The sequence below is a fragment of the Salmo salar genome, chromosome 03 (genome assembly GCF_965601325.2).
Source record: "Salmo salar chromosome 03, fSalSal1, whole genome shotgun sequence".
Classification (NCBI taxonomy): domain Eukaryota; kingdom Metazoa; phylum Chordata; class Actinopteri; order Salmoniformes; family Salmonidae; genus Salmo; species Salmo salar.
This window is the reverse complement of record NC_138293.1, coordinates 95,209,248-95,235,104: the sequence shown is the minus strand read 5'-3', so window position 1 is coordinate 95,235,104 and position 25,857 is coordinate 95,209,248. Positions and strand designations below refer to the sequence as shown.

At 43.9% G+C, this 25,857-nt stretch overlaps 2 protein-coding genes across 2 annotated transcripts in view; one reads left to right on the top strand and one right to left on the bottom strand.

The window, feature by feature from the left end:
• The window catches only part of LOC106602029 (peripheral myelin protein 22), a 544,081-nt gene that overhangs the window by 385,177 nt on the left and 133,047 nt on the right, over positions 1–25,857 (bottom strand). The window lies entirely within an intron of this gene.
• LOC106602031 (heparan sulfate glucosamine 3-O-sulfotransferase 3B1) lies at positions 1,234–24,500 on the top strand. Its single transcript, XM_014194480.3, has 2 exons — positions 1,234–2,107; positions 21,685–24,500. The coding sequence occupies exons 1-2, from the start codon at positions 1,524–1,526 to the stop codon at positions 22,310–22,312; spliced, it is 1,212 nt and encodes a 403-aa protein (XP_014049955.2). The 5' UTR covers positions 1,234–1,523; the 3' UTR covers positions 22,313–24,500.

The window sequence follows — 25,857 nt, the reverse complement described above, 5'->3', positions numbered from 1 at the left end:
ATATCTAGCCTTGTGTGTGAGTGTGTGTGATGAGATAAGGGGATTACAGTGTCAGTGTGGTGGTTCTGGTGAGACTGACCAACATGGCAAGCTCTTCAGTAATCCTCATAATCCATCTGAACACAATGTCTGCCCCCTGACCTTCCCTGGCCCACACACACAAGAAGGGGTACACACACACCACACACACTACACACACACACACGCACACACACACACACCACACACACACACACACACACACACACACACACACACACACACACACACACACACACACACACACACACACACACACACACACACACACACACACACACACACACACACACACAGACAGACTCACTGGCGCAGGCACGTGGACAAAGGCTTGCACACACACCACTTGTAGCCTATACTTGTTATACTGTACATTACAAGCGCATCTTGACTACCGGCTGGCAGGAGTACAGAAACCGCCTTAAGTCGAGTAGTCACAACCCATGACACCCTACCGCTGTTGCGCAGTGAAAGAACGCAACTTTACAAACTAGCCATTCACCCTGGAACCGCAGGAGAATCAGGACATCTTCCCGCGTCGTGCCACGTTCAGAACGTCTTGTGCTCGTACTGATCTTTCCGCATTAGACTATTGTCTTGTCTGGTCATGCAGAAAAGCACTTGTTCTAGCGGTAGATATTCTGATGCTAATTCCAATGGCAGTAAACAGATGTTGTGTTGAAGCTGCCATGCTATCTATATGTCTGAGGTGTATAAAAGGATGTTTAAAACACTATCATAATATTTTATTTTGCATTTCAGCGGGTTGGATAGAGGATTCGGCTACTTCGCCAACAGGCACACTTCAGTGACAAAAGTTGATTTCCTCCAACAATTCCAGTTTGTTAAAGTAAAGAAATAACAATTGAAATGTAGATTTAAAAAAATATATTTTATGTAAAAAAAAGTCTATCATATTTTCACGTTTTAAATATTAAACACAAAACACTTGTGGTGAAAACCTAAAGTTATAATCAGCCTATATTATAAGGTGACTATTACGCACGTAGCCATGATGTGTGAAGGGTTTATAGGCCTATAACTCCTCATTGGAAATAAAGCAACAGATAATTATCTCTCACTATAGTCTTCTAGGATTGGTCGGCTCTACTGTCAATCATAAGCACCAAGTCTAAACGGGATGAATGGGATGTAGCCTGCTCATCTATTCGCCGTAGTGCGCTCCCTCTCGCTCAGAAGCCTGTTGGCCAAGTGATGGGAAACAATCACCGAGAGTGTCTTTTTACGCACAGTGCTCGGACACACCTGACCCGAGTATCTTTTCGTTTCGTTTGGAATTCCGTATGAATGGAGCTGGAAAGGAGATGCGTTCATCACTAAATAATAATAAGTCCGTTATAAACAGCGTGTAGGCAAGTTGTGGAATTATGTCAATTTCACCAGGATGTTTGCAGTGGAAGAGGAGCGAATAACTTTAGCCAATATGCGTTTTTGGATTATGACTCGTCTCGCCCGACTGTCCTATGGAATATAGCCCAATATATCAGAACCTGCATGTTGCCTCGTCATCCCCCGTGAAGAATAAACTATTTGTTTTCTGCATCATGTTGTCCCTGTGGGTGTATATGATATATTGCTGCGTCGGATACTGTTCAACCATGCCAAGTCTGATGGTCAGTACAGCCAGCAGTAAACATTCACAACATCTCGAAAAAGTTGACTCTAACAGAACTCAACCCCGACTCCAAAACGAAGGGTACTTGGAATCCGAACACCAAGAAGACCCGTTAGATTCTTTAGATCCGTTATTCGGCGCATCATCCAGGGACTTGTTCAATAATGAGAATGATTTGGACAGCAGAGGAGGGGAGGACTGGGATGAGATTCGAAGCGAGCAGAGGACGTTGGATAATAATGTGTCAAGTCTCTTCAACGAGTCAGGACCGGTGGAGAGTAAGAAGTTGCCCCAGGCGATTATCATCGGGGTGAAGAAGGGAGGCACACGGGCGCTGCTGGAGTTCCTCCGGGTGCATCCAGACATCAGAGCTGTTGGGGCCGAGCCGCACTTCTTTGATCGGAACTATGACAAGGGACTGGAGTGGTACAGGTACATTTCATACACTTAATAACGTTAACTGATTAGAATACAAACGAATTATGTATATACTACTAAAATAATTCATAATTTGCCATTTAATTGAGCCCATCTATTTTATTTTATTTATTTTGTATCCATCTTCATTTCTAGGCTACTATTCAGTCTATAACACATACATATGTCACAGGTTGTCTTGTCGATGAATGGGTTTCTGAGAAACACCGTTATTTTTAAAGTCACAAAGAACATCAAACAAAACCTCAAGGCTGTCAGGGAAGAATATCTATCTTTAGAATAGTATGTTTGCTGGCCTCTATTACTCTTCACATAGCTGTTGGAGGACGAATTCATACAGTGTCTTTAAACACGCCTCTAAGATAACATGCAACACTAAGATTAGATGGACATATGGCCATTGTGCTGAGTGGAAAAAATAACCAGATTGATTAGCATGGATTTAAACACACACACACACACACACACACACACACACACACACACACACACAGACACACCCACACCCACACACACCCACACCCACACACACCCACACCCACACCCACCCACACGCACACACACACACACACATAGAATAGAAATAGGCCTACTCCACACAATGGTAACAATTAGTTAAAGTAATCAGTGCCTGTAGCTAAGTTAAGTTAATTAAAGTAGTGACCATTCATTGTGGCTCATGTGGTTGGTGAATATAGGCCTACAGTAGTTCTGAAAAACTGTAACATGAATGTGCAGACACTATGGGTATCCAATGGAATGTGTTTATGAATGTATATCCTGTTCAAGGTGAAAATAAAACACATTTTCATTGGGCCAGTAAAGCTATAATAAAGCTATAATAAAGCAATAATAAAGTTATAATGAAGCTAGAAGTCTCTCCTCACAGTGTGATAAGTGTGAACTGAGGAATGTATCACTCTAACAGCTGACTACCAACTCAAACATATCTAAATACCACCTTGGTGTAATAAAAGAGTCCATATAAAGTATAGTCCTGAGTCATAGGGAGAGCCCTAAATGGTACCCATAGGCTCTGGTCAAAAGTAGTGGGAATAGGGTGCCATTTGGGACGCGGACTACATTGGCCTAATAAAAGGGCCCATATTCAATTATGCACCTTAAATGACACATAGAAACTGACTTGTTTGACAGTTCCTTCTGGAGCTCCCTAGGCAAGTCAGTAAAGAACAAATTCTTATTTACAATGACAGCTTAGGAACAGCGGGTTTTAACTGCCTTGTTCAGGGGCTGAACGATAGTTTTTACCTTGTCAGCTCGGGGATTTGATCTTGCAGCCTTTCGGTTGCTAGTCCATTGCGCTAACCACTAGGCTACCTGCCGCTTCCATTCAGCTTGACAGTTCCTTCTGGAGCTCAGAAAAACATCATAGAGCTTCTATTCAGTTTTTCTTCTGGAGTTTAGACCCAAACAGCACATGGTTACCTGCCAGGAGTCAACAGACTAAATCATGACATCATCCCCTAGCAGCCAGAAGCATCGTAATTCAATTGAGTGCTCCTGGTTCCAGGTATTGATTCTTAGACTGTAATTCCCTTTACGACAACACAGCTTTAACCATGCCTGGTTCCCGAATGGCACCCTAATCCCTATATAGTGCACTACTTCTGACCGGAGCTCATAGAGCTCATATCACACTATGTAGGGCATAGGGTGCCACTTGGGACACAGACAATGAGTTAATTTCAAGTTCCAGTGATCCAAAGCTATAGGAACAGTGAACAGTTAGCCCAGTGTTCAACAATGTGTGGTTGTAATGATCAATATCTCCGTGAGTTCCCAGTGTTAGCTAGACCTGTTGTAACCCACAGCATCTGTTCTAAACAACTATAACCTGTTCCTGATTCAACCCTTGACATGACCTCTGTAAAGTATCAGAGTGATATGTAGAGTCAAATAGTTTCAGGAATTCTGTGGTTTTGATTGAAGACAGAAAAACAGCAGATGAGCCACTTCATCAACATTGAAACGTGTACCTTTGGTTTCTTTGAGGAGCCATCTAAAAGGACTTGAGCCATGGAGATTAGCAGTCAATGTCAATGGCTCCTTAATAATGCTACTAGTTCAACGCTGTCTTCATCAAACTCTCTTCGTAACCCTACAATGGAGGTAGTCAGGGGAGCAACGTTCAAACGACTTCTGGGTTAAGCTGCTCCAAGAATCTCCAGACAGTTTTAGGACACTTGTGTTGAGGTTGTGAGGTTGACCAGCGCACTGTGAGAGGGCGGGGGGCGGGTCGGGGGGCGGGTCGGGGGGCGGTGCGGGGGGCGGGGGGGGGGAACGGACAGTTTCTTCCTCTGGTGGTTTAGGGAGTCTATAAGTATCATATTTCATAACCCAATCAGTCACCGTTCATACAGAACGGCAAACTGATGTAATATGATCTGTGTTGATCATAGAAGCTGGAGGCTATTGGCGGAGATAATGAGCTGGATGACAGTAACGTCTGAATGACAACTGACTACAGCTCATCCTCTGGCTCAGAACTGGTATTTCTAAACACGTTAGAGCTGCAGGTTCATGACTGTGTTGGCCTACAGTAAGTATCCACAGTGGGGAAACACAGTGCAGTTGTCTCTGTAGGATGTCATGAAAGAACCCTGTAGCTGATTCCCTGGAGTGGTTGTTAGGTTAATTAAAACCCCTCAGCTTGAGTTAAGCCCAGCCTAAACATTCTAGATGATCAGAAAGGGTGCCAGTTATTCGGTGCATACTTGAGTTGGCCCAACTCTTTCACCATGGAGGATAGTCCTCTTACCATGAGGTTAGTTATTTCACTGTTGGTCCTAACTTTATCCTTGGGAGGGGATGGACAGGGAGAGGGTATGGTGTGGCTTGACTAACTCTCGTAAAGCCTCCACCACTGTCTAATTATCAGTCAGTTGCCTGCGGAGAGGAGGTGCAGGGGAGGGGAGAGAGGGGGCTGAGGAGCAGCTCTGCTGGGTGGCCTGGTCCAGGCCTGTCCCCCGTGGAGGCATTGATCTCTGCTGCCCACATCTCCACACTGTTGATCCAACAGTGCTGTAGAAGCCCCCCACCCTGCAGTCTAGAGCCACACAGAGAGGAGAGGCCATACACATAGAATAACTACAGCACACAATATGGTCGCCTTGAAAGGGGATTCTCATCTAGTCCTTCTATTTCTATGGCCAAGGCCTGGCGCAGCGGGGACTCCGGCCACAGATATAGCTAGTTGGCCACGCTTTCACAGAATATAGACATACTTACACCAAGAGGCAGAAAGACAGCATCTGCCAGACAAATTGTAGGCTGCACGCTCACACATACAGGAGGGAGGGAGCGCGGGAGGAGGGAACTCCCAAAGGCTGTGGGAATGTTTTTTTCCAATCCAACCTTCCTCCTCCTTTCTCTATAAGTCACTGTTTTATTTCCCAGTTAGATTTCTTGACTTATTCTCTTCTTGATACTATGAATTTAGAGAGGAGGACATCTGGGCACCACATGCTGCTGGAATCAAAAGGCATGAAGTGATCCTGGAAAACGGACCCATTCAGTTGAAATGTGACATGAAGAATTCCTGGAAATGAACCCATTTTGTTGAAATGTGACATGAAGTGATCCTTGAAAATGTTCCCATTTTCTTGAAATATGACATGAAGAATTCCTGAAAAATGTACCCATTTTGTTGAAATGTGACATGAAGTGATCCTGGAAAATGTTCCCATTTTCTTGAAATATGACATGAAGAATTCCTGAAAAATGTACCCATTTTGTTGAAATGTGACATGAAGTGATCCTGGAAAATGAACCCATTTTGTTGAAATGTGACATGGAGTGATCCTGGAAAATGTTCCCATTTTCTTGAAATATGACATGAAGAATTCCTGGAAAATGAACCCATTTTGTTGAAATGTGACATGAAGTGATCCTGGAAAATGTTCCCATTTTCTTGAAATATGACATGAAGAATTCCTGAAAAATTAACCCATTTTGTTGAAATGTGACATGAAGTGATCCTGGAAAATGAACCCATTTTGTTGAAATATGATAGTGTGGGGTTTTTCTATTCTCGTCAGTTTCCAGAGTTCCTTTTTTGTGAAACAATGATTGGTTGTATTCTAATCCTCTGCTTGCTATCTCACTGACATTGTCAGAGGACGGGAAACAGTTATTCTAACCCCAAACAGAGCTGCATGGGAGCTGGGTCGGAGCTTGGTGGGAGCTGGGTGGGAGCTTGGTGGGAGCTGGGTCGGAGCTTGGTGGGAGCTGGGTCGGAGCTGGGTTTGGGATAGGTATATATAGAGAAAGATGGGGTTGAGTCCCAAATAGCACCCTATCCACTATATAATGCACTACGTTTGACCAGAGCTTTATAGGCCCTGGTCAAAAGTAGTGCCTTTTCGAGGAAATAGAGTGCCATTGGGGATGCAGCCAGAGAGAGGGCAGTAAATTGAAAGTGAGTCTTTAGAATCTGCAGCAGCGGTGGGGTGTACAGCTGAAAGAGGAGCAGAGGAACCCCTGGGGTTTATATTAACCCTAGTGATAATAGAACAGGGCCATTAGAGTGAAACGTGGTTTCTCTTCACTTTACGTTGTATGCAAATGTCCCTCAGGAGCGGGGAACTGCTTTTTCAACGAACACAGCTTGAATCCTTCAGAACGTTGCCTGCAAATGGAACTCTGGGTTCTGGAACTCTGAGGCTAGCAGGATGGACAGATTGTTAACACTAAGCCTCAGTGTTCTCTATTCTGTTCTGAAAGTTGACTCTCCTCCTGAGGTCTTTCAGAGGGAGAAGTTGCATTTCCCTTCAGGTAGTTCATACAAGTCCACTTGGTTTTCTTTTTGCTGACTACAAACCCTTAGTAGTTTTTATGGACACAGGGGAATAAAATGGTTTAAGAAGCAGGAAAGCCATCCATGTAGATTCTTCCGAGCTAAATTCAATGCATCAGCATATTGATAGGCAGGAAAAGAACAGAACATCTGTTGAGAATGAGGAAAGGGCCCAAAGGGGCAGTATAGGGCTACAGTAGGTATTGAAATATGCTGACATTTGTTTCTGAACATTCCCGAAATAGTTGACTTTTAGCTGACTCAGCTGTGTGAACGGTATTGGTTAAGACCTACTTTTACTTCTCCAAGTTCAATAGCTGGAAAACTAAAGTTAATCTCTCATCAAACTATTATCAATCAGGGAGTACGACCCTGCCTTACACAGGAAGCGGCGCAGGTCCTAATCCAGGCACTTGTCATCTCCCGTCTGGATTACTGCAACTCCCTGTTGGCGGGGCTCCCTTCCTGTGCCATTAAACCCCTACAACTCATCCAGAACGCCGCAGCCCGTCTGGTGTTCAACCTTCCCAAGTTCTCTCACGTCACCCCGCTCCTCCGCTCTCTCCACTGGCTTCCAGTTGAAGCTCGCATCTGCTACAAGACCATGGTGCTTGCCTACGGAGCTGTGAGGGGAACGGCACCTCCGTACCTTCAGGCTCTGATCAGGCCCGACACCCAAACAAGGGCACTGCGTTCATCCACCTCTGGCCTGCTCGCCCCCCTACCGCTGCGGAAGCACAGTTCCCGCTCAGCCCAGTCAAAACTGTTCGCTGCTCTGGCACCCCAATGGTGGAACAAGCTCCCTCACGACGCCAGGACAGCGGAGTCAATCACCACCTTCCGTAGACACCTGAAACCCCACCTCTTTAAGGAATACCTGGGATAGGATAAAGTAATCCTTCTAACCCCCCCCCCCCCCCCCAAAAAAAAGATATAGATGTACTATTGTAAAGTGGTTGTTCCACTGGATATCATAAGGTGAATGCACCAATTTGTAAGTCGCTCTGGATAAGAGCGTCTGCAAAATGACGTAAATGTAAATGTAAATGTAAATGGATGGAAACTGTCATTTCAGGTGGTAAAACCCGGGGTTTTATTGGAGGTCATCAGACCACAGCACTTTGTCAGACACTTAGAAGAACATGGAAACATTGTGTTTCAGTTCAGTTGTTTAGTTCCTCCTTCTCTGTCCTCCTGGAGTTGTTTAGTTCTCTCCTTCTCTGTCCTCCTGGAGTTGTTTAGTTCTCTCCTTCTCTATCCTCCTGGAGTTGTTGTTTAGTTCTCTCCTTCTCTATCCTCCTGGAGTTGTTGTTTAGTTCTCTCCTTCTCTATCCTCCTGGAGTTTTTTAGTTCCCTCCTTCTCTATCCTCCAGGAGTTGATGTTTATTTCTCTCCTTCTCTAACCTCCTGGGGTTGTTTAGTTACCTACTTCTCTGTCCTCGTGGAGTTGTTTAGTTATCTCCTTCTCTATCCTCCTGGAGTTGTTGTTTAGTTCTCTATCCTCCTGGAGTTGTTTAGTTCTCTCCTTCTCTATCCTCCTGGAGTTGTTTAGTTCTCTCCTTCTCTATCCTCCTGGAGTTTTTTAGTTCCCTCCTTCTCTATCCTCCTGGAGTTGTTGTTTAGTTCTCTCCTTCTCTATCCTCCTGGAATTGATATTTAGTTCTCTCCTTCTTTGTAGTCCTGGAGTTGTTGTTTAGTTCTCTATCCTCCTGGAGTTGTTGTTTAGTTATCTCCTTCTCTATCCTCCTGGAGTTGTAGTTTAGCTCTCTCCTTCTCTGTCCTCCTGGAGTTGTAGTTTAGCTCTCTCCTTCTCTGTCCTCCTGGAGTTGTTGTTTAGTTATCTCCTTCTCTATCCTCCTGGAGTTGTAGTTTAGCTCTCTCCTTCTCTGTCCTCCTGGAGTTGTTGTTTAGTTCTCTCCTTCTCTGTCCTCCTGGAGTTGTTGTTTAGTTCTCTCCTTCTCTATCCTCTTATTACTGATCAGATCCTGTCAGACTGTAGACCTGTACATCTCTGATGTTATTACTGATCAGATCCTGTCAGACTGTAGACCTGTACATCTCTGATGTTATTACTGATCAGATCCTGTCAGACTGTAGACCTGTACATCTCTGATGTTATTACTGATCAGATCCTGTCAGACTGTAGACCTGTACATCTCTGATGTTATTACTGATCAGATCCTGTCAGACTGTAGACCTGTACATCTCTGATGTTATTACTGATCAGATCCTGTCAGACTGTAGACCTGTACATCTCTGATGTTATTACTGATCAGATCCTGTCAGACTGTAGACCTGTACATCTCTGATGTGATTACTGATCAGATCCTGTCAGACTGTAGACCTGTACATCTCTGATGTTATTACTGATCAGATCCTGTCAGACTGTAGACCTGTACATCTCTGATGTTATTACTGATCAGATCCTGTCAGACTGTAGACCTGTTCATCTCTGATGTTATTACTGATCAGATCCTGTCAGACTGTAGACCTGTACATCTCTGATGTTATCACTGATCAGATCCTGTCAGACTGTAGACCTGTACATCCCTGATGTGATTACTGATCAGATCCTGTCAGACTGTAGACCTGTATATCTCTGATGTGATTACTGATCAGATCCTGTCAGACTGTAGACCTGTACATCTCTGATGTTATTACTGATCAGATCCTGTCAGACTGTAGACCTGTACATCTCTGATGTTATTACTGATCAGATCCTGTCAGACTGTAGACCTGTATATCTCTGATGTGATTACTGATCAGATCCTGTCAGACTGTAGACCTGTACATCTCTGATGTTATTACTGATCAGATCCTGTCAGACTGTAGACCTGTACATCTCTGATGTTATCACTGATCAGATCCTGTCAGACTGTAGACCTGTACATCCCTGCAGCAGCTAGGATAGAGCCATGAGTTGGATTACCAAATTAATTTATCAAACAAATCACCTAGCAGGAAACATATAGTTTTGGGCAGGAAGAAGTTTCTTTCCCAGAATATTTTGTCACATTTTGCTAAACATTTATTTTACTGACTGTATATCACTCTGGATAAGACAGTCTGCTAAATGATCAAAATGTATAACTGTAATTTATCCATCCTTACCACCCTGACAGAGGTGTTGGTTCTGTTGTTCTGTTAACAGCAGGAAGGCAGAGAGTGATAAAACTGCTACATGGTAGCGCAAGGCTGAAAGTGACAGATCTATGGGTGGCAAGTAGCTAACTGAAAGGTTGCTGGTTCGAATCCCCAGCCATCTAGGTAAAACATCTGTTGATGTGCCCTTGAGCAACATAACCCTAATTGCTCCTGTAAGTCTCTCTGGATGAGAGCGTCTGTTAAATGACTCAAATGTAAAACCAGAGGAGTGCATACACATTACGCCTATTCTCCGTCCTTCTCCTCTCATCTTCTCTCTAGATCTGGGCCTTCTTCCAACTGTTAATCAGGTGGCCTTGATTCCTGCTGCTGCATATTGCTGGTATGGGAAGAGTTGAGGAGTGGATAGAAAAGGAGAGGAGGAGAGCATGGGAAAGCCTTTCTCTGCATTATCTGTGTTGACAGGAATGCTGTAGAGATATTGGACATAAGAGCACAGTGAAGAAGGCACTGAGTGCACAGAGAGAGAGAGAGTGATGAGAATGTCTTTTACACGGTTGATAAGAGAAAGTTCCACCGGTATCTATGGCCAAAGAACGGCCTCATCGTTCCTTCTAAGAAGCTGTTCTCTTTGATTCATGTCTGGAACTTGTCTCACAGAAATGTTGCCAGATTATTCTGAGTGTCTGCATACCATCACCTCTTATCCAGTGTTTGGTGGTCTGAGGAGAGGAGTGGTTCCCACAGTAGTACACCCTATAGTCCTGGTGAATCCTCCTCTCTGAGCTCATAGATAGCAGTGGACCCTATAGTCCTGGTGAATCCTCCTCTCTGAGCTGGTAGATAGTAGTGGACCCTATAGTCCTGGTGAATCCTCCCCTCTGAGCTGGTAGATAGTAGTAGACCCCATAGTCCTGGTGAATCCTCCTCTCTGAGCTGATAGATAGTAGTGGACCCTATAGTCCTGGTGAATCCTCCTCTCTGAGCTGATAGATAGCAGTGGACCCTTCTTAGAAGGATTACTTTATCTGATTACAATGGACCAGGTATGTAAGTAACGTTTTATTTGGATATGAATGTAGAGATAAAAGTACATGACTATACACCACACTCCTCCCCCAAGTCATCGACAGCAACAGCCAAGCACAACAATCTCCATACAGCCAGTCAGTCAGGGTTGTAGATGTCTTCCTTTCAACCTGCTCCCTGATAGCAACAGATATCAACACTGACCAGCAGCTCAAACAGCCTCTGTCTAGGAGGAGATTGGTTAATGAAGTCACCTGACAGACCAGCAGCTCAAACAGCCTCTGTCTAGGAGGAGATTGGTTAATGAAGTCACCTGACAGACCAGCAGCTTCAAACAGCCTCTGTCTAGGAGGAGATTGGTTAATGAAGTCACCTGACAGACCAGCAGCTCAAACAGCCACTGTCTAGGAGGAGATTGGTTAATGAAGTCACCTGACAGACCAGCAGCTTCAAACAGCCTCTGTCTAGGAGGAGATTGGTTAATGAAGTCACCTGACAGACCAACAGACACAACACAGCAGTTTCACAGCTCACACAGTGATTAGTGGCTGGAGCTAAGAGATATCTAGTGGTTCAGGAGGAGGAAGAGGAGGAGGAGGAAGAGCAGGAGGAGGAGGAGGACAGGAAGCGTATGTTAAATCTCTATTGGTTGAAAGAGGAAGATGCTTTGCAACCTATTGGTTCCTCCAGGCAATCTAGTTTATTAACACAGAAACAATTGTGAAAGCTTGTTACATCTGCCCCCAAGGGCACTCTTCTTCACTCATCTAGCTTGTACCCTCTCTGCCTCTCTGTTCGTTCTTCTCTCTCGCTTTCTCTTTGTCTCTCTTTTTCTCTCCTCTCTATTATTTTTCTCTCTCGTTCTCATTCTCTCTCTTTCTCTCCTCTCTCTCTTACTCTCTCTTCTCTCCCTCTCAAATAAATTAAATTCAAAGGGCTTTTTTGATTTATTTGGTTGTCTGTGTAATCTGAGGGAAATATGTGTGGTCATACATAATATGTAACATTAGGAGTTGGTTGGTAGTACATATCTAACACTACTTTAGTACAGTCACTAACATTAGGAGTTGGTTGGTAGTACATATCTAACACTACTTTAGTACAGTCACTAACATTAGGAGTTGGTTGGTAGTATATATCTATCACTACTTTAGTACAGTCACTAACATTAGGAGTTGGTTGGTAGTATATATCTATCACTACTTTAGTACAGTCACTAACATTAGGAGTTGGTTGGTAGTATATATCTAACAATACTTTAGTACAGTCACTAACATTAGGAGTTGGTTGGTAGTACATATCTAACACTACTTTAGTACAGTCACTAACATTAGGAGTTGGTTGGTAGTATATATCTATCACTACTTTAGTACAGTCACTAACATTAGGAGTTGGTTGGTAGTATATATCTATCACTACTTTAGTACAGTCACTAACATTAGGACTTGGTTGGTTGGTAGTATATATCAATCACTACTTTAGTACAGTCACTAACATTAGGACTTGGTTGGTTGGTAGTATATATCTATCACTACTTTAGTACAGTCACTAACATTAGGAGTTGGTTGGTAGTATATATCTAACACTACTTTAGTACAGTCACTAACATTAGGAGTTGGTTGGTTGGTAGTATATATCTAACACTACTTTAGTACAGTCACTAACATTAGGAGTTGGTTGGTAGTACATATCTAACACTACTTTAGTACAGTCACTAACATTAGGAGTTGGTTGGTAGTATATATCACTACTTTAGTACAGTCACTAACATTAGTAGTTGGTTGGTAGTATATATCTATCACTACTTTAGTACAGTCACTAACATTAGGAGTTGGTTGGTAGTATATATCTATCACTACTTTAGTACAGTCACTAACATTAGGAGTTGGTTGGTAGTACAGATCTAACACTACTTTAGTACAGTCACTAACATTAGGAGTTGGTTGGTAGTACATATCTAACACTACTTTAGTACAGTCACTAACATTAGGAGTTGGTTGGTAGTATATATCTATCACTACTTTAGTACAGTCACTAACATTAGGAGTTGGTTGGTAGTATATATCTATCACTACTTTAGTACAGTCACTAACATTAGGAGTTGGTTGGTAGTACAGATCTAACACTACTTTAGTACAGTCACTAACATTAGGAGTTGGTTGGTAGTATATATCTATCACTACTTTAGTACAGTCACTAACATTAGGAGTTGGTTGGTAGTACATATCTATCACTACTTTAGTACAGTCACTAACATTAGGAGTTGGTTGGTAGTATATATATATCACTACTTTAGTACAGTCACTAACATTAGGAGTTGGTTGGTAGTATATATCTAACACTACTTTAGTACAGTCACTAACATTAGGAGTTGGTTGGTAGTATATATCTATCACTACTTTAGTACAGTCACTAACATTAGGAGTTGGTTGGTAGTATATATCTAACACTACTTTAGTACAGTCACTAACATTAGGAGTTGGTTGGTTGGTAGTATATATCTATCACTACTTTAGTACAGTCACTAACATTAGGAGTTGGTTGGTAGTATATATCTATCACTACTTTAGTACAGTCACTAACATTAGGAGTTGGTTGGTAGTATATATCTATCACTACTTTAGTACAGTCACTAACATTAGGAGTTGGTTGGTAGTATATATCTAACACTACTTTAGTACAGTCACTAACATTAGGAGTTGGTTGGTAGTATATATCTATCACTACTTTAGTACAGTCACTAACATTAGGAGTTGGTTGGTAGTACAGATCTAACACTACTTTAGTACAGTCACTAACATTAGGAGTTGGTTGGTAGTATATATCTAACACTACTTTAGTACAGTCACTAACATTAGGAGTTGGTTGGTAGTATATATGTCACGTTCCTCGTATTCTCCCTCATCGGAAGATATGTCGAAATCACTCGATGACCAATACGCAGCAGGTTGACTGTTCCACATCATATTTATTTTAGATGGAAACGACAAAACAAAATAAACACTCAGAGGAGAAAGGTGACAGTTTCACAGGTGAAACGAAACACAGTGCAAAATTACAATTACCCACAAAAATCAAACAAACACACCCCACTATATGGGACTCTCAATCAAAGGCAGATAGACAACACCTGCCTTCAACTGAGAGTCCCAACCCCAATTAACCAAACAAACATACACTCACTAAACTCCACATAGAAATACCTAACCTAGAACCTACCCCAACACTCACAACCCCACTATACCATAACCAAACATAACTGCCACGTCCTGACCAAATATAATACAAAAAAACCTAAGTATATGGTCAGGACGTGACATTACCCCCCCCTAAAGGTGCATACACTGAATGCACAAAACCAACAGAAAAAAACAAAACAAAAAAAAACAACACACAATTAACCTCCTAACTAAAGGGAGGGAAGGGAGGGTGGCTGCCGTCAACGACGGCACAGTGCTACACCCCCCCTCCCCAACCCACCTCTATTGGAGGTGGCTCCGGTTCTGGCCTACTGTCCAACAGACCGTAGACAGACCTGTTGGGCTTAGGACAGTAGGCAGACTTCTTTGGTTCTGGTTCGTGGGCCGACTCCGTCGGTCCCAAGCTGTAAGCAGACTCCTTCGGTTCTGGGTTGTAGGCAGAATCATCACAGTCATAGTTAATCAACTTTATTTTAGAATTGTGACCAGACTCACCCGGTTCTGGGTCACAGGCAGCTCCCCTCAGTCCCGGGTCGCAAGAGGTTGTCGGATACTCTGGTCCGCACCCCGGTGTCGGATCCTCTGGGCCGCACCCCGGTGTCGGATCCTCCGACGGCCCTGACCCAGGATTCACCAGGCTGGGGAGACATGATGGATGCCTGGCCCTGGGCACAGGCACAGGACTCACCAGGCTGGGGAGACCCACTGAAGGCCTGGTCCTGGGAGGTGGCACAGGATGAACCAGGATGGGGAGACCCACTGGAGGCCTGGTCCGAGGAGGTGGCACAGGACGGACCAGGATCGGGAGACCCACTGGAGGCCTGGTCCTGGGAGGTGGCACAGGATGAACCAGGATGGGGAGACCCACTGAAGGCCTGGTCCTGGGAGGTGGCACAGGACTCACCAGGCTGGGGAGACCCACTGAAGGCCTGGTCCTGGGAGGTGGCACAGGATGAACCAGGATGGGGAGACCCACTGGAGGCCTGGTCCGAGGAGGTGGCACAGGACGGACCAGGATGGGGAGACCCACTGGAGGCCTGGTCCTGGGAGGTGGCACAGGATGAACCAGGATGGGGAGACCCACTGAAGGCCTGGTCCTGGGAGGTGGCACAGGATGAACCAGGATGGGGAGACCCACTGGAGGCCTGGTCCGAGGAGGAGGCACAGGATAAACCGGGCTGTGGGGGAGCACTGGAGTTCTGGTACGGACACTCTTTACCCATACTCCAGGCTGAATGCCCACTTTGGCCCGGCACGGGCGGAGAGCAGGCATTGGGCGAACTGGACCCTCCCAGCGCTCTGGAGACACAGTGCGCAACGCCGGCGCAGGATAACCTGGACCGAGGAGGCGCACTGGAGACCAGACGCGCTGAGCTGGCACCATCCGCCCTGGCTCGATGCCTGCACTCGCATGGCACTTGCGGGGGGCTGGTATGTAGCGCACCGGGCTTTGAACGTGCACTGGGGACACCGTGCGCTCCACAGCATAACACGGTGTCTTACCAGTACCACGCTGCTTCCGGTAAGCACGGGGAGTTGGCTTAGGTCTACCACCTGACTCCGCCAATCTCCCCGTGTGCCCCCCCCCAAAAAAATTGTGGGGCTGCCTCCCGTGTCCGTTGCGCTCCCTCTCCTCATACCAGCGCCTCTCAGCTCTCGCCGCCTCGATCTCCCACTGTGGGCGGCGATAATCCCCAGCTTGAGTCCATGGTCCTTTCCCGTCCAGGATTTCCTCCCAAGTCCATGACTCCAGATAGCCTTTCTCCTGGTGCCTCTCCTTGTGCTGCTCCTTCCTCTGCTGCTTGGTCCGTTGTCGGTGGGTAATTCTGTCACGTTCCTCGTATTCTCCCTCATCGGAAGATATGTCGAAATCACTCGATGACCAATACGCAGCAGGTTGACTGTTCCACATCATATTTATTTTAGATGGAAACGACAAAACAAAATAAACACTCAGAGGAGAAAGGTGACAGTTTCACAGGTGAAACGAAACACAGTGCAAAATTACAATTACCCACAAAAATCAAACAAACACACCCCACTATATGGGACTCTCAATCAAAGGCAGATAGACAACACCTGCCTTCAACTGAGAGTCCCAACCCCAATTAACCAAACAAACATACACTCACTAAACTCCACATAGAAATACCTAACCTAGAACCTACCCCAACACTCACAACCCCACTATACCATAACCAAACATAACTGCCACGTCCTGACCAAATATAATACAAAAAAACCTAAGTATATGGTCAGGACGTGACAATATATCTATCACTACTTTAGTACAGTCACTAACATTAGGAGTTGGTTGGTAGTACAGATCTAACACTACTTTAGTACAGTCACTAACATTAGGAGTTGGTTGGTTGGTAGTATATATCTATCACTACTTTAGTACAGTCACTAACATTAGGAGTTGGTTGGTTGATAGCATATGTCTCGTAGGTTATTTTTATTACTAGTTTTTTTGGTCATACATATGGTCATACATTTGTCAGGAGGTTAGGAAGTGCAGCTCAGTTTCCGCCTTGTGGACAGTGTGCACATAGCCTGTCTTCTCTTGAGAACCAGGTCTGCCTACAGCAGCCTCTCTCAATAGCAAGGCTTAGCTCACTGAGTCTGTACATAGTCAAAGCTTTCCTTCATTTTGGGTCAGTCTCAGTGGTCGGTATTCTGCCACTGTGTACTCTCTGTTTAGGGCCAAATATAATTGTAGTTTGCTCTGTTTTTAGGTTAATTCTTTCCAATGTGTCAACGAATTATCTTTTCGTTTTCTCATGATTTGGTTGGGTCTAATTGTGTTGCTGTCCTGGGGATCTGTTTGTGTTTGTGAACAGAGCCCCAGGACCAGCTTGCTTAGGGGACTCTTCTCCAGGTTCATCTCTCTGTAGGTGATGGCTTTGTTATGGAAGTTTTAGGAATCACTTCCTTTTAGGTGGTTGTAGAATTTAATTGCTCTTTTCTGGATTTTGATAATTAGCAGATATTGGCCTAATTCTGCTTTGCATGCATTATTTGGTGTTTTACTTTGTACACTGTGGATATGTTTTTTCAGAATTCTACATGCGGAACTCAATTTTGTGTTTGTCACATTTTGTAAATTATTGGTCAGTGAGCGGACAAACGTAAAGGGCAATGGCTCTATAACTGATTCAAGTGTTTTTAGACATATGCTATTTAGTGTGTCACATTTTATGTTCCTTTTTATGTATATTTTTTTGTGATCTAGGGCAACGGTGTCTAGATGGAATTTGTATTTGTCGTCCTGGCAACTGGACCTTTTTTGGAACACCATTATTTTTGTCTTACTGAGATTTAATGTCAGGGCTCAGGTCTGACAGAATCTGTGCAGAAGATCTAGGTGCTGCTGTAGGCCCTCCTTGGTTGAGGAAAGACACACCAGATCATCAGCAAACAGTAGACATTTGATTTCAGATTAGTAGGTTGAGCTGCATACCTGTCTCACCCCACAGCCCTGTGGAAAGAAATGTGTGTTTTTTGCCAATTTTAACAACACTTGTTTAACAACACTCTCTCTCTGTCTCTGTCTCGCTCCCTCTCTCTTTCTCCTCTCTCTCTATCTCTCTCTCTCTCGCTCTGTCTCCGTTTCTCTCTCTCTCTCTCTCTCTCTCTCTCTCTCTCTCTCTCTCTCTGTCTCGCTCCCTCTCTCTTTCTCCTCTCTCTCTATCTCTCTCTTCTTTCTTTCTTTCTTTCTTTCTTTCTTTCTTTCTTTCTTTCTTTCTTTCTTTCTTTCTTTCTTTCTTTCTTTCTTTCTTTCTTTCTTTCTTTCTTTCTTTCTTTCTTTCTTTCTTTCTTTCTCTCTCTCTCTCTCTCTCTCTCTCTTTCTCTCTCTCTCTCTCTCTCGCTGTCTCTCTCTGTCTCTCTCTCTCTCTCTTGCTCTGTCTCCGTCTCTCTCTTTCTCTCTCTCTCTCTCTCTCTCTCTCTCTCTCTCTCTCTCTCTCTTTCTCTCTCTCTCTCTCATATCTATCTAATGCATTATTCATCCATCTTCCATCCAGGTTTGTTTTGCTCTGGGACTAAGTGTACATTTTGATTGGTAGTAAGTTTCTCTGTGACTCCCTCAGGGCCTTGAGAAAATGCACTCCGCTTGTGTATCCAAGAGATACGGCAGATAATTGCAGAAGTGTTGCAGTGATGCTGCTAGCTGTAGTGGTTGGTGTTTTGTTCACACCTCACACAGTAATAGGGAGAGAGGGAGATGGAACGTATGAGTGTAGTGGAGAGAGATGTATCGAGAGACTAATGGGGAAGAGGTTTTGTTGGTTTATGTGATTGCGACAGAAGGAAAGAGCAACCCCCTGTGTGTTTGTATTGGAGTAATGAGGTCTTTCCAAAAGGAGCGTTCCCCATAGGCCAAGGACCCACCCCAAGGCTCCAGTCCGCAGTGCTCAGCTACCATGCCTGTTTCTGCAGTAGTTGGTTACACATATTCAGAAGGAGATTAGCAAATACCTTATTTGTGACAAAGCAGTAGTTTAGTAGTATTTAGAACTGTGTTATTCATTGTTAAAAAAACTTGTAATAAAAAAAACCTACGAGACATATGCTATCAACCAACCAACTCCTAATGTTAGTGACTGTACTAAAGTAGTGATAGATATGTACTACCAACCAACTCCTAATGTTAGTGACTGTACTAAAGTAGTGATAGATATATACTACCAACCAACTCCTAATGTTAGTGACTGTACTAAAGTAGTGATAGATATATACTACCAACCAACTCCTAATGTTAGTGACTGTACTAAAGTAGTGATAGATATATACTACCAACCAACCAACTCCTAATGTTAGTGACTGTACTAAAGTAGTGATAGATATATACTACCAACCAACCAACTCCTAATGTTAGTGACTGTACTAAAGTAGTGTTAGTTATGTACTACCAACCAACTCCTAATGTTAGTGACTGTACTAAAGTATTGTTAGATATGTACTACCAACCAACTCCTAATGTTAGTGACTGTACTAAAGTAGTGATAGATATATACTACCAACCAACTCCTAATGTTAGTGACTGTACTAAAGTAGTGTTAGATAGGTACTACCAACCAACTGCTAATGTTAGTGACTGTACTAAAGTAGTGTTAGATATATACTACCAACCAACTCCTAATGTTAGTGACTGTACTAAAGTAGTGATAGATATATACTACCAACCAACTCCTAATGTTAGTGACTGTACTAAAGTAGTGATAGATATATACTACCAACCAACTCCTAATGTTAGTGACTGTACTAAAGTAGTGATAGATATGTACTACCAACCAACTCCTAATGTTAGTGACTGTACTAAAGTAGTGATAGATATGTACTACCAACCAACCAACTCCTAATGTTAGTGACTGTACTAAAGTAGTGATAGATATATACTACCAACCAACTCCTAATGTAAAGTGACTGTACTAAAGTAGTGTTAGATATGTACTACCAACCAACTCCTAATGTTAGTGACTGTACTAAAGTAGTGATAGATATATACTACCAACCAACTCCTAATGTTAGTGACTGTAGTAAAGTAGTGTTAGATATATACTACCAACCAACTCCTAATGTTAGTGACTGTACTAAAGTAGTGTTAGATATGTACTACCAACCAACTCCTAATGTTAGTGACTGTACTAAAGCAGTGTTAGATATATACTACCAACCAACTCCTAATGTTAGTGACTGTACTAAAGTAGTGTTAGATATGTTCTACCAACCAACTCCTAATGTTAGTGACTGTACTAAAGTAGTGATAGATATATACTACCAACCAACTCCTAATGTTAGTGACTGTACTAATGTAATGTTATCTGTCTTCCTCTTTTCTCCACTACCTCCCTCCTCCCCTCCCCTCCCTTCCCTCCTCCACTCCCTCCTCCCCTCCCTCCAACCCTCCCTCCTCCCTTACCCCTCTAACTCACTAATCACTAGTCTACTACCCCTATCTCCCTCCCTCCTTTCCTATCCTTCTAATGCACTACAAGGACTACTACCCCTAATGCCTATGTGTTTAGGCTTAGTCTAAATCTCTGGTGGCCCACTTTAGCCATTACCCAGAGCCCTGGTCATTACCCCGGTCTGGGGCTGCAGTTAACTGGCTAATTTATTATCTAAAAGAGTCAGGTCAGCTCAGTAAGAGGGGGCATCATGGGACAGACAGACAGACAGACAGACAGACAGACAGACAGACAGACAGACAGACAGACAGACAGACAGACAGACAGACAGACAGACAGACAGACAGACAGACAGACAGACAGACAGACCTCTAACAGTTTTGACCTTAATCAGTTTTGACCTTTATATCATAATGAATAAGATTACATGGACAGGGGGATCTGATCCTAGATCAGCATTCCTATTCCACAACGCTTGAACCTTTATGTCTCCATGAGTAATCTGACCTGAATGCACAGTCTGACTACTCCTTAAATAATAGCCTGGCTGCCGCATGGTCCCAGGCTGTAACTCATGAAATAATAGTCTGGCTGCTGCATGGTCCCAGGCTGAAACTCCTGAAATAATAGCCTGGCTGCTGCATGGTCCCAGAATATAACTCCTGAACTATAGCCTGGCTGCTGCATGGTCCCAGGCTGTAACTCCTGAAATAATAGCCTGGTTGCTGCATGGTCCCAGAATGTAACTCCTGAACTATAGCCTGGCTGCTGCATGGTCCCAGAATGTAACTCCTGAAATAATAGCCTGGCTGCTGCATGGTCCCAGAATGTAACTCCTGAACTATAGCCTGGCTGCTGCATGGTCCCAGAATGTAACTCCTGAACTATAGCCTGGCTGCTGCATGGTCCCAGAATGTAACTCCTGAACTATAGCCTGGCTGCTGCATGGTCCCAGAATGTAACTCCTGAACCACACAGTGCTCTATGTGCCTTAGCCCAATACTAACCCCTCCATCTCTCTATCTCGCCACCTCTCCACCTCTCCACCTCTCCATCTCTCCATCTCTCCACCTCTCTACGTCTCCATCTCTCCACCTCTCCATCTCTCCACCTCTCCATCTCTCCACCTCTCCACCTCTCCATCTCTCCACATCTCCACCTCTCCACCTCTCCATCTCTCCACATCACCACCTCTCCACCTCTCCACCTCTCCATCTCTCCACGTCTCCATGTCTCCACCTCTCCACCTCTCCATCTCTCCATGTCTCCACCTCTCCACCTCTCCACATCTCCACGTCTCCATCTCTCCACCTCTCCATCTCTCCACATCTCCACCTCTCCACCTCTCCACCTCTCCACGTCACCACCTCTCCACCTCTCCACCTCTCCTCTCTCCACCTCTCCACCTCTCCATCTCTCCTCTCCATCCCTCATCTCATGGAGTGCTTCACAGTCCTGTCTTTATCCTGTGTGTATAATAACAAACCTCTCCATCTCTCCTCTCCTTAGAGACCGTATGCCTGAGACCCAGGAGGGTCAGATCACCATGGAGAAGACCCCCAGCTACTACGTCACTAAAGACGTCCCCGCCCGTATCCACACCATGTCCCCAGACACCAAGCTGATTGTGGTGGTCCGAGACCCCGTTACCAGGGCCATCTCAGACTACACTCAGACCCGCTCCAAGAAACCTGACATCCCATCCTTTGAGAGCCTCGCCTTCAAGAACAGGACTACGGGTCTCATCGATACGTCCTGGAGCGCCGTCCAGATCGGGATGTATGCCAAGCACCTACAACGCTGGCTGCAGTACTTCCCCAAGGACCAGCTCCTCTTCATCAGTGGGGAGAGGTTGATCTCCGACCCAGCCGAGGAGATGACACGCATACAGGACTTCCTGGGGCTCAGGAGGGTGGTCGGTCACAAACACTTTCACTTCAACCCAGCCAAGGGCTTCCCCTGTCTGAAGAGGCCGGAGGGGAATAGTAAACCTCACTGTCTGGGGAAGACCAAAGGAAGGACTCATCCTAATATTGACCCTGAGGTGGTACAGAGGCTGAGGGAGTTTTATCAACCTTTCAACAGGAGGTTTTATCAGATGACGGGACATGACTTTGGATGGGGTTCATGGAGCTGAGCGACGGAGACATTGAGTGAATCCGAAATGGCACCCTCTTCCCTATGTAGCGCACTACCCTGGTCAATAGTAGTACACTATATTATAGGAGAAAATGGCATCCTATTCCCTATGTTGTGCTCTACCCTGGTCAATAGTAGTACACTATATTATAGAACAAAATGGCACACTTTTCCCTATGTAGCGCACTACCCTGGTCAATAGTACTGCACTATATTATAGGATAAAATGGCACCCTATTCCCTATGTAGTACACTACCCCGGTCAATAGTAGTGCATTATTGAGGTTGTTGTACCCTAATCTGCTCAAATGTAGTGCACTATTGAGGTATTATGGTGCCCTTTCAGACAGAGATGTCGTGCTTTTCTTTGAGAGGTTTTTTGGTTGTAATTGTAACATTTTGGAGATATTGTTATACTGTGTATATATAAGGCAGCGTGTGTAAAAAGTACAGAAGTCTATTTTTTGATAATTTATTTCTAGGATATTAGGAACTTACTGAGCTGCCTATCCATGTTTGTTGATGATCATCACACATCTTTACATTCCTGTTTTTAAAATCTTTGAAGGGCATTTTGTAATCTTGAGATTACCTCAGAAAAATACATGTGCAGGAATTGTGGAAATGAAAGAATAACAGCACAATCCTGTTACGGGTAGCAGCACTCGGCCAGCAGGGTTAGGCTAGAGCTATTGTTTCCCTTTATATACATGCAATGACTTTATAATGCTGCTTTAGCTCAATCTCCCTACCTTTACCACGTTGGTTTTTAACATGGCTGTGCGAATACCACACCATCTCAGCAAAAATGGTTCAATCACAAAGGTTGGTAGAATGAGGTTGTACAAATATTGTAACGACCAGAGAATTAGTGTTGGGTCATTGAACAAGGAGACATCTCTTTAGCCTCTTCTTTAAAAGATGTTCAAAACCAGTCAAGGAGTCCAAAACAACCCATCATTTACCTCCTGAAGATCAGCCTGACCTCCAGAGGCCTGTGGGCCCACTTCATCCACCAGATCAATATATACAACCCCAGCTGATCCAGTCAGTCTGCGTCCCATATGACTCCCTGCTCCCTTAATCGTTCACTACTTATGACCAGGACCCATGGGGCATTTAGGGAACAAGGAACCATTTGGGATGCCCTCCCAGTGTCACTATGACAGCTATATCAATACAGTAATAACTCATCATCACATCAATTACACGTGAGTGATGTCACATTACAGCTGAGTGATGTCACAGTGCTGTCTGGACTCTCCTGCTATAAAACAAGGATCCGTCAAAAGATTCTTTGGAGTCAACGTATGTTGGGACCTTGTGACCACTACACATTAACGTAATGATCTGGGTTTTATGTTCCAGATTCAAGGCTCTTCTGAAGGGGTAAGCTATTTAGGAAGCTTTACATTACTGTCATAGTCATTAGCACCCCTCCTAGTTCCTCTGCTTGCCGAAGGCAGTTGACCGACCTAAACAATCTTTAAATGTGCTGTCTTTTTGATGAGATGCCATCACCTTTTCATGTTTGTAATCCATACTTTGCTAGCAGTGAGGTTTGCTTGTGTAATGATATGATGACTCTATTCTGGGATGATGAGCTGACCATGATACAGTATAATGTTATCATCACAGTCCTCTGTAGTCCTGTTAGGTAAAGTTAACAGGACTGCTGTTGGATCAGATGTTATCATCACAGTCCTCTATAGTCCTGTTAGGTAAAGTTAAAGGGCTGCTGTTGGATCAGACCGCATTTATTGGGAACTCAATGGTGCATTGTTGTGTTATTGTTGTTGAAATGGAAATTCAAAGGCTGCGATTCAATCCGATCGCGCGTTGCAGTGCTCTTGACATTTAAAAGTAATGCAGCGTTTACCTTCAATGTCACCTCTGCGAAAGCGGGAACATTACCTCTGTGATAGTGTGCAGCGCTGTAACGAGCCTTGAATTGAATCGTGACCAAAGTCTTGCTATTCAGGGCTCACAATTCCTTTCTCCTAAGTCTGTGTATGGGTGATTTTATTCATCCCTATACAGAGAGATACGTCAATGACAATGTTTCTACCCATCAAATATGATGATAATGTATTGATAAAAATCTGTGTACATACATGAACAAATCCACTATTTTGCTGTATAGTTTCCATTTTACAAAGACGTAAATGAGGCCATTGTGAGTAAAATAGCGTTATTGTTGTTATTTCTTTGAAGTAAGGAATATATCTATTTTACCAAAACCAAATGATCCTCTGAATGTCACATTGTCATAAAACTACACTACACCTTTGACATACTACATTATAAACAAATTATGCTGTCTTATAACCAGCTTATGACCAGCTTATAAAGCCCCTGTCATTTCTCCTCATTGTCTTCAGTGACTATGTCATTGGAGGCCTAGCACTGAGCACAGTGGCACCAGAGGGGTTGTCTGACGCTTCCTGAATCTCATTAGCCAGACAGGTTAATGAGCGCTGTTAGCATTAGTGTTAGCGTTAGCAACTCAATGGAACACTACCATGTTTGTAGCCATGGTCACAGCACCATTTGTCAGGAAACCTCTCTAAGCAGGAGAAAAGACAGATGATCAAAACACTGCCATTCCTCTGAGACCCAGATATTTGATAGCACCTGACACTGTAAAGAAGGAGAGCCTGATATTTGATAGTACCTGACACTGTAAAGAAGGAGAGCCTGATATTTGATACTACCTGACACTGTAAAGAAGGAGAGCCTGATATTTGATAGCACCTGACACTGTAAAGAAGGCGAGCCTGATATTTGATAACACCTGATACTGTAAAGAAGGAGACCCTGATATTTGATAGCACTTGACACTGTAAAGAAGGAGAGCCTGATATTTGATAACACCTGACACTGTAAAGAAGGAGAGCCTGATATTTTATAACACCTGACACTGTAAAGAAGGAGAGCCTGATATTTGATAACACCTGACACTGTAAAGAAGGAGAGCCTGATATTTGATAACACCTGACACTGTAAAGATGGAGAGCCTGATATTTGATAACACCTGACACTGTAAAGAAGGAGAGCCTGATATTTGATAACACCTGACACTGTAAAGAAGGAGAGCCTGATATTTGATAGTACCTGACACTGTAAAGAAGGAGAGCCTGATATTTGATAGTACCTGACACTGTAAAGAAGGAGAGCCTGATATTTGATAACACCTGACACTGTAAAGATGGAGAGCCTGATATTTGATGACACCTGACACTGTAAAGAAGGAGAGCCTGATATTTGATAACACCTGACACTGTAAAGAAGGAGAGCCTGATATTTGATAACACCTGACACTAAAGAAGGAGAGCCTGATATTTGATAGTACTTGACACTGTAAAGAAGGAGAGCCTGATATTTGATAGTACCTGACACTGTAAAGAAGGAGAGCCTGATATTTGATAGTACCTGACACTGTAACGAAGGAGAGCCTGATATTTGATAACACCTGACACTGTAAAGAAGGAGACCCTGATATTTAATAGTACCTGACACTGTAAAGAAGGAGAGCCTGCTATT

Coding starts and splice junctions, on each gene's coding strand:
- LOC106602031 (XM_014194480.3), top strand. CDS start 1,524: ATGGAATATAGCCCAATATATCAGAACCTGCATGTTGCCTCGTCATCC. Junction 2,108..21,684: donor AAGGGACTGGAGTGGTACAG/GTACATTTCATA, acceptor TCCTCTCCTTAG/AGACCGTATGCCTGAGACCC.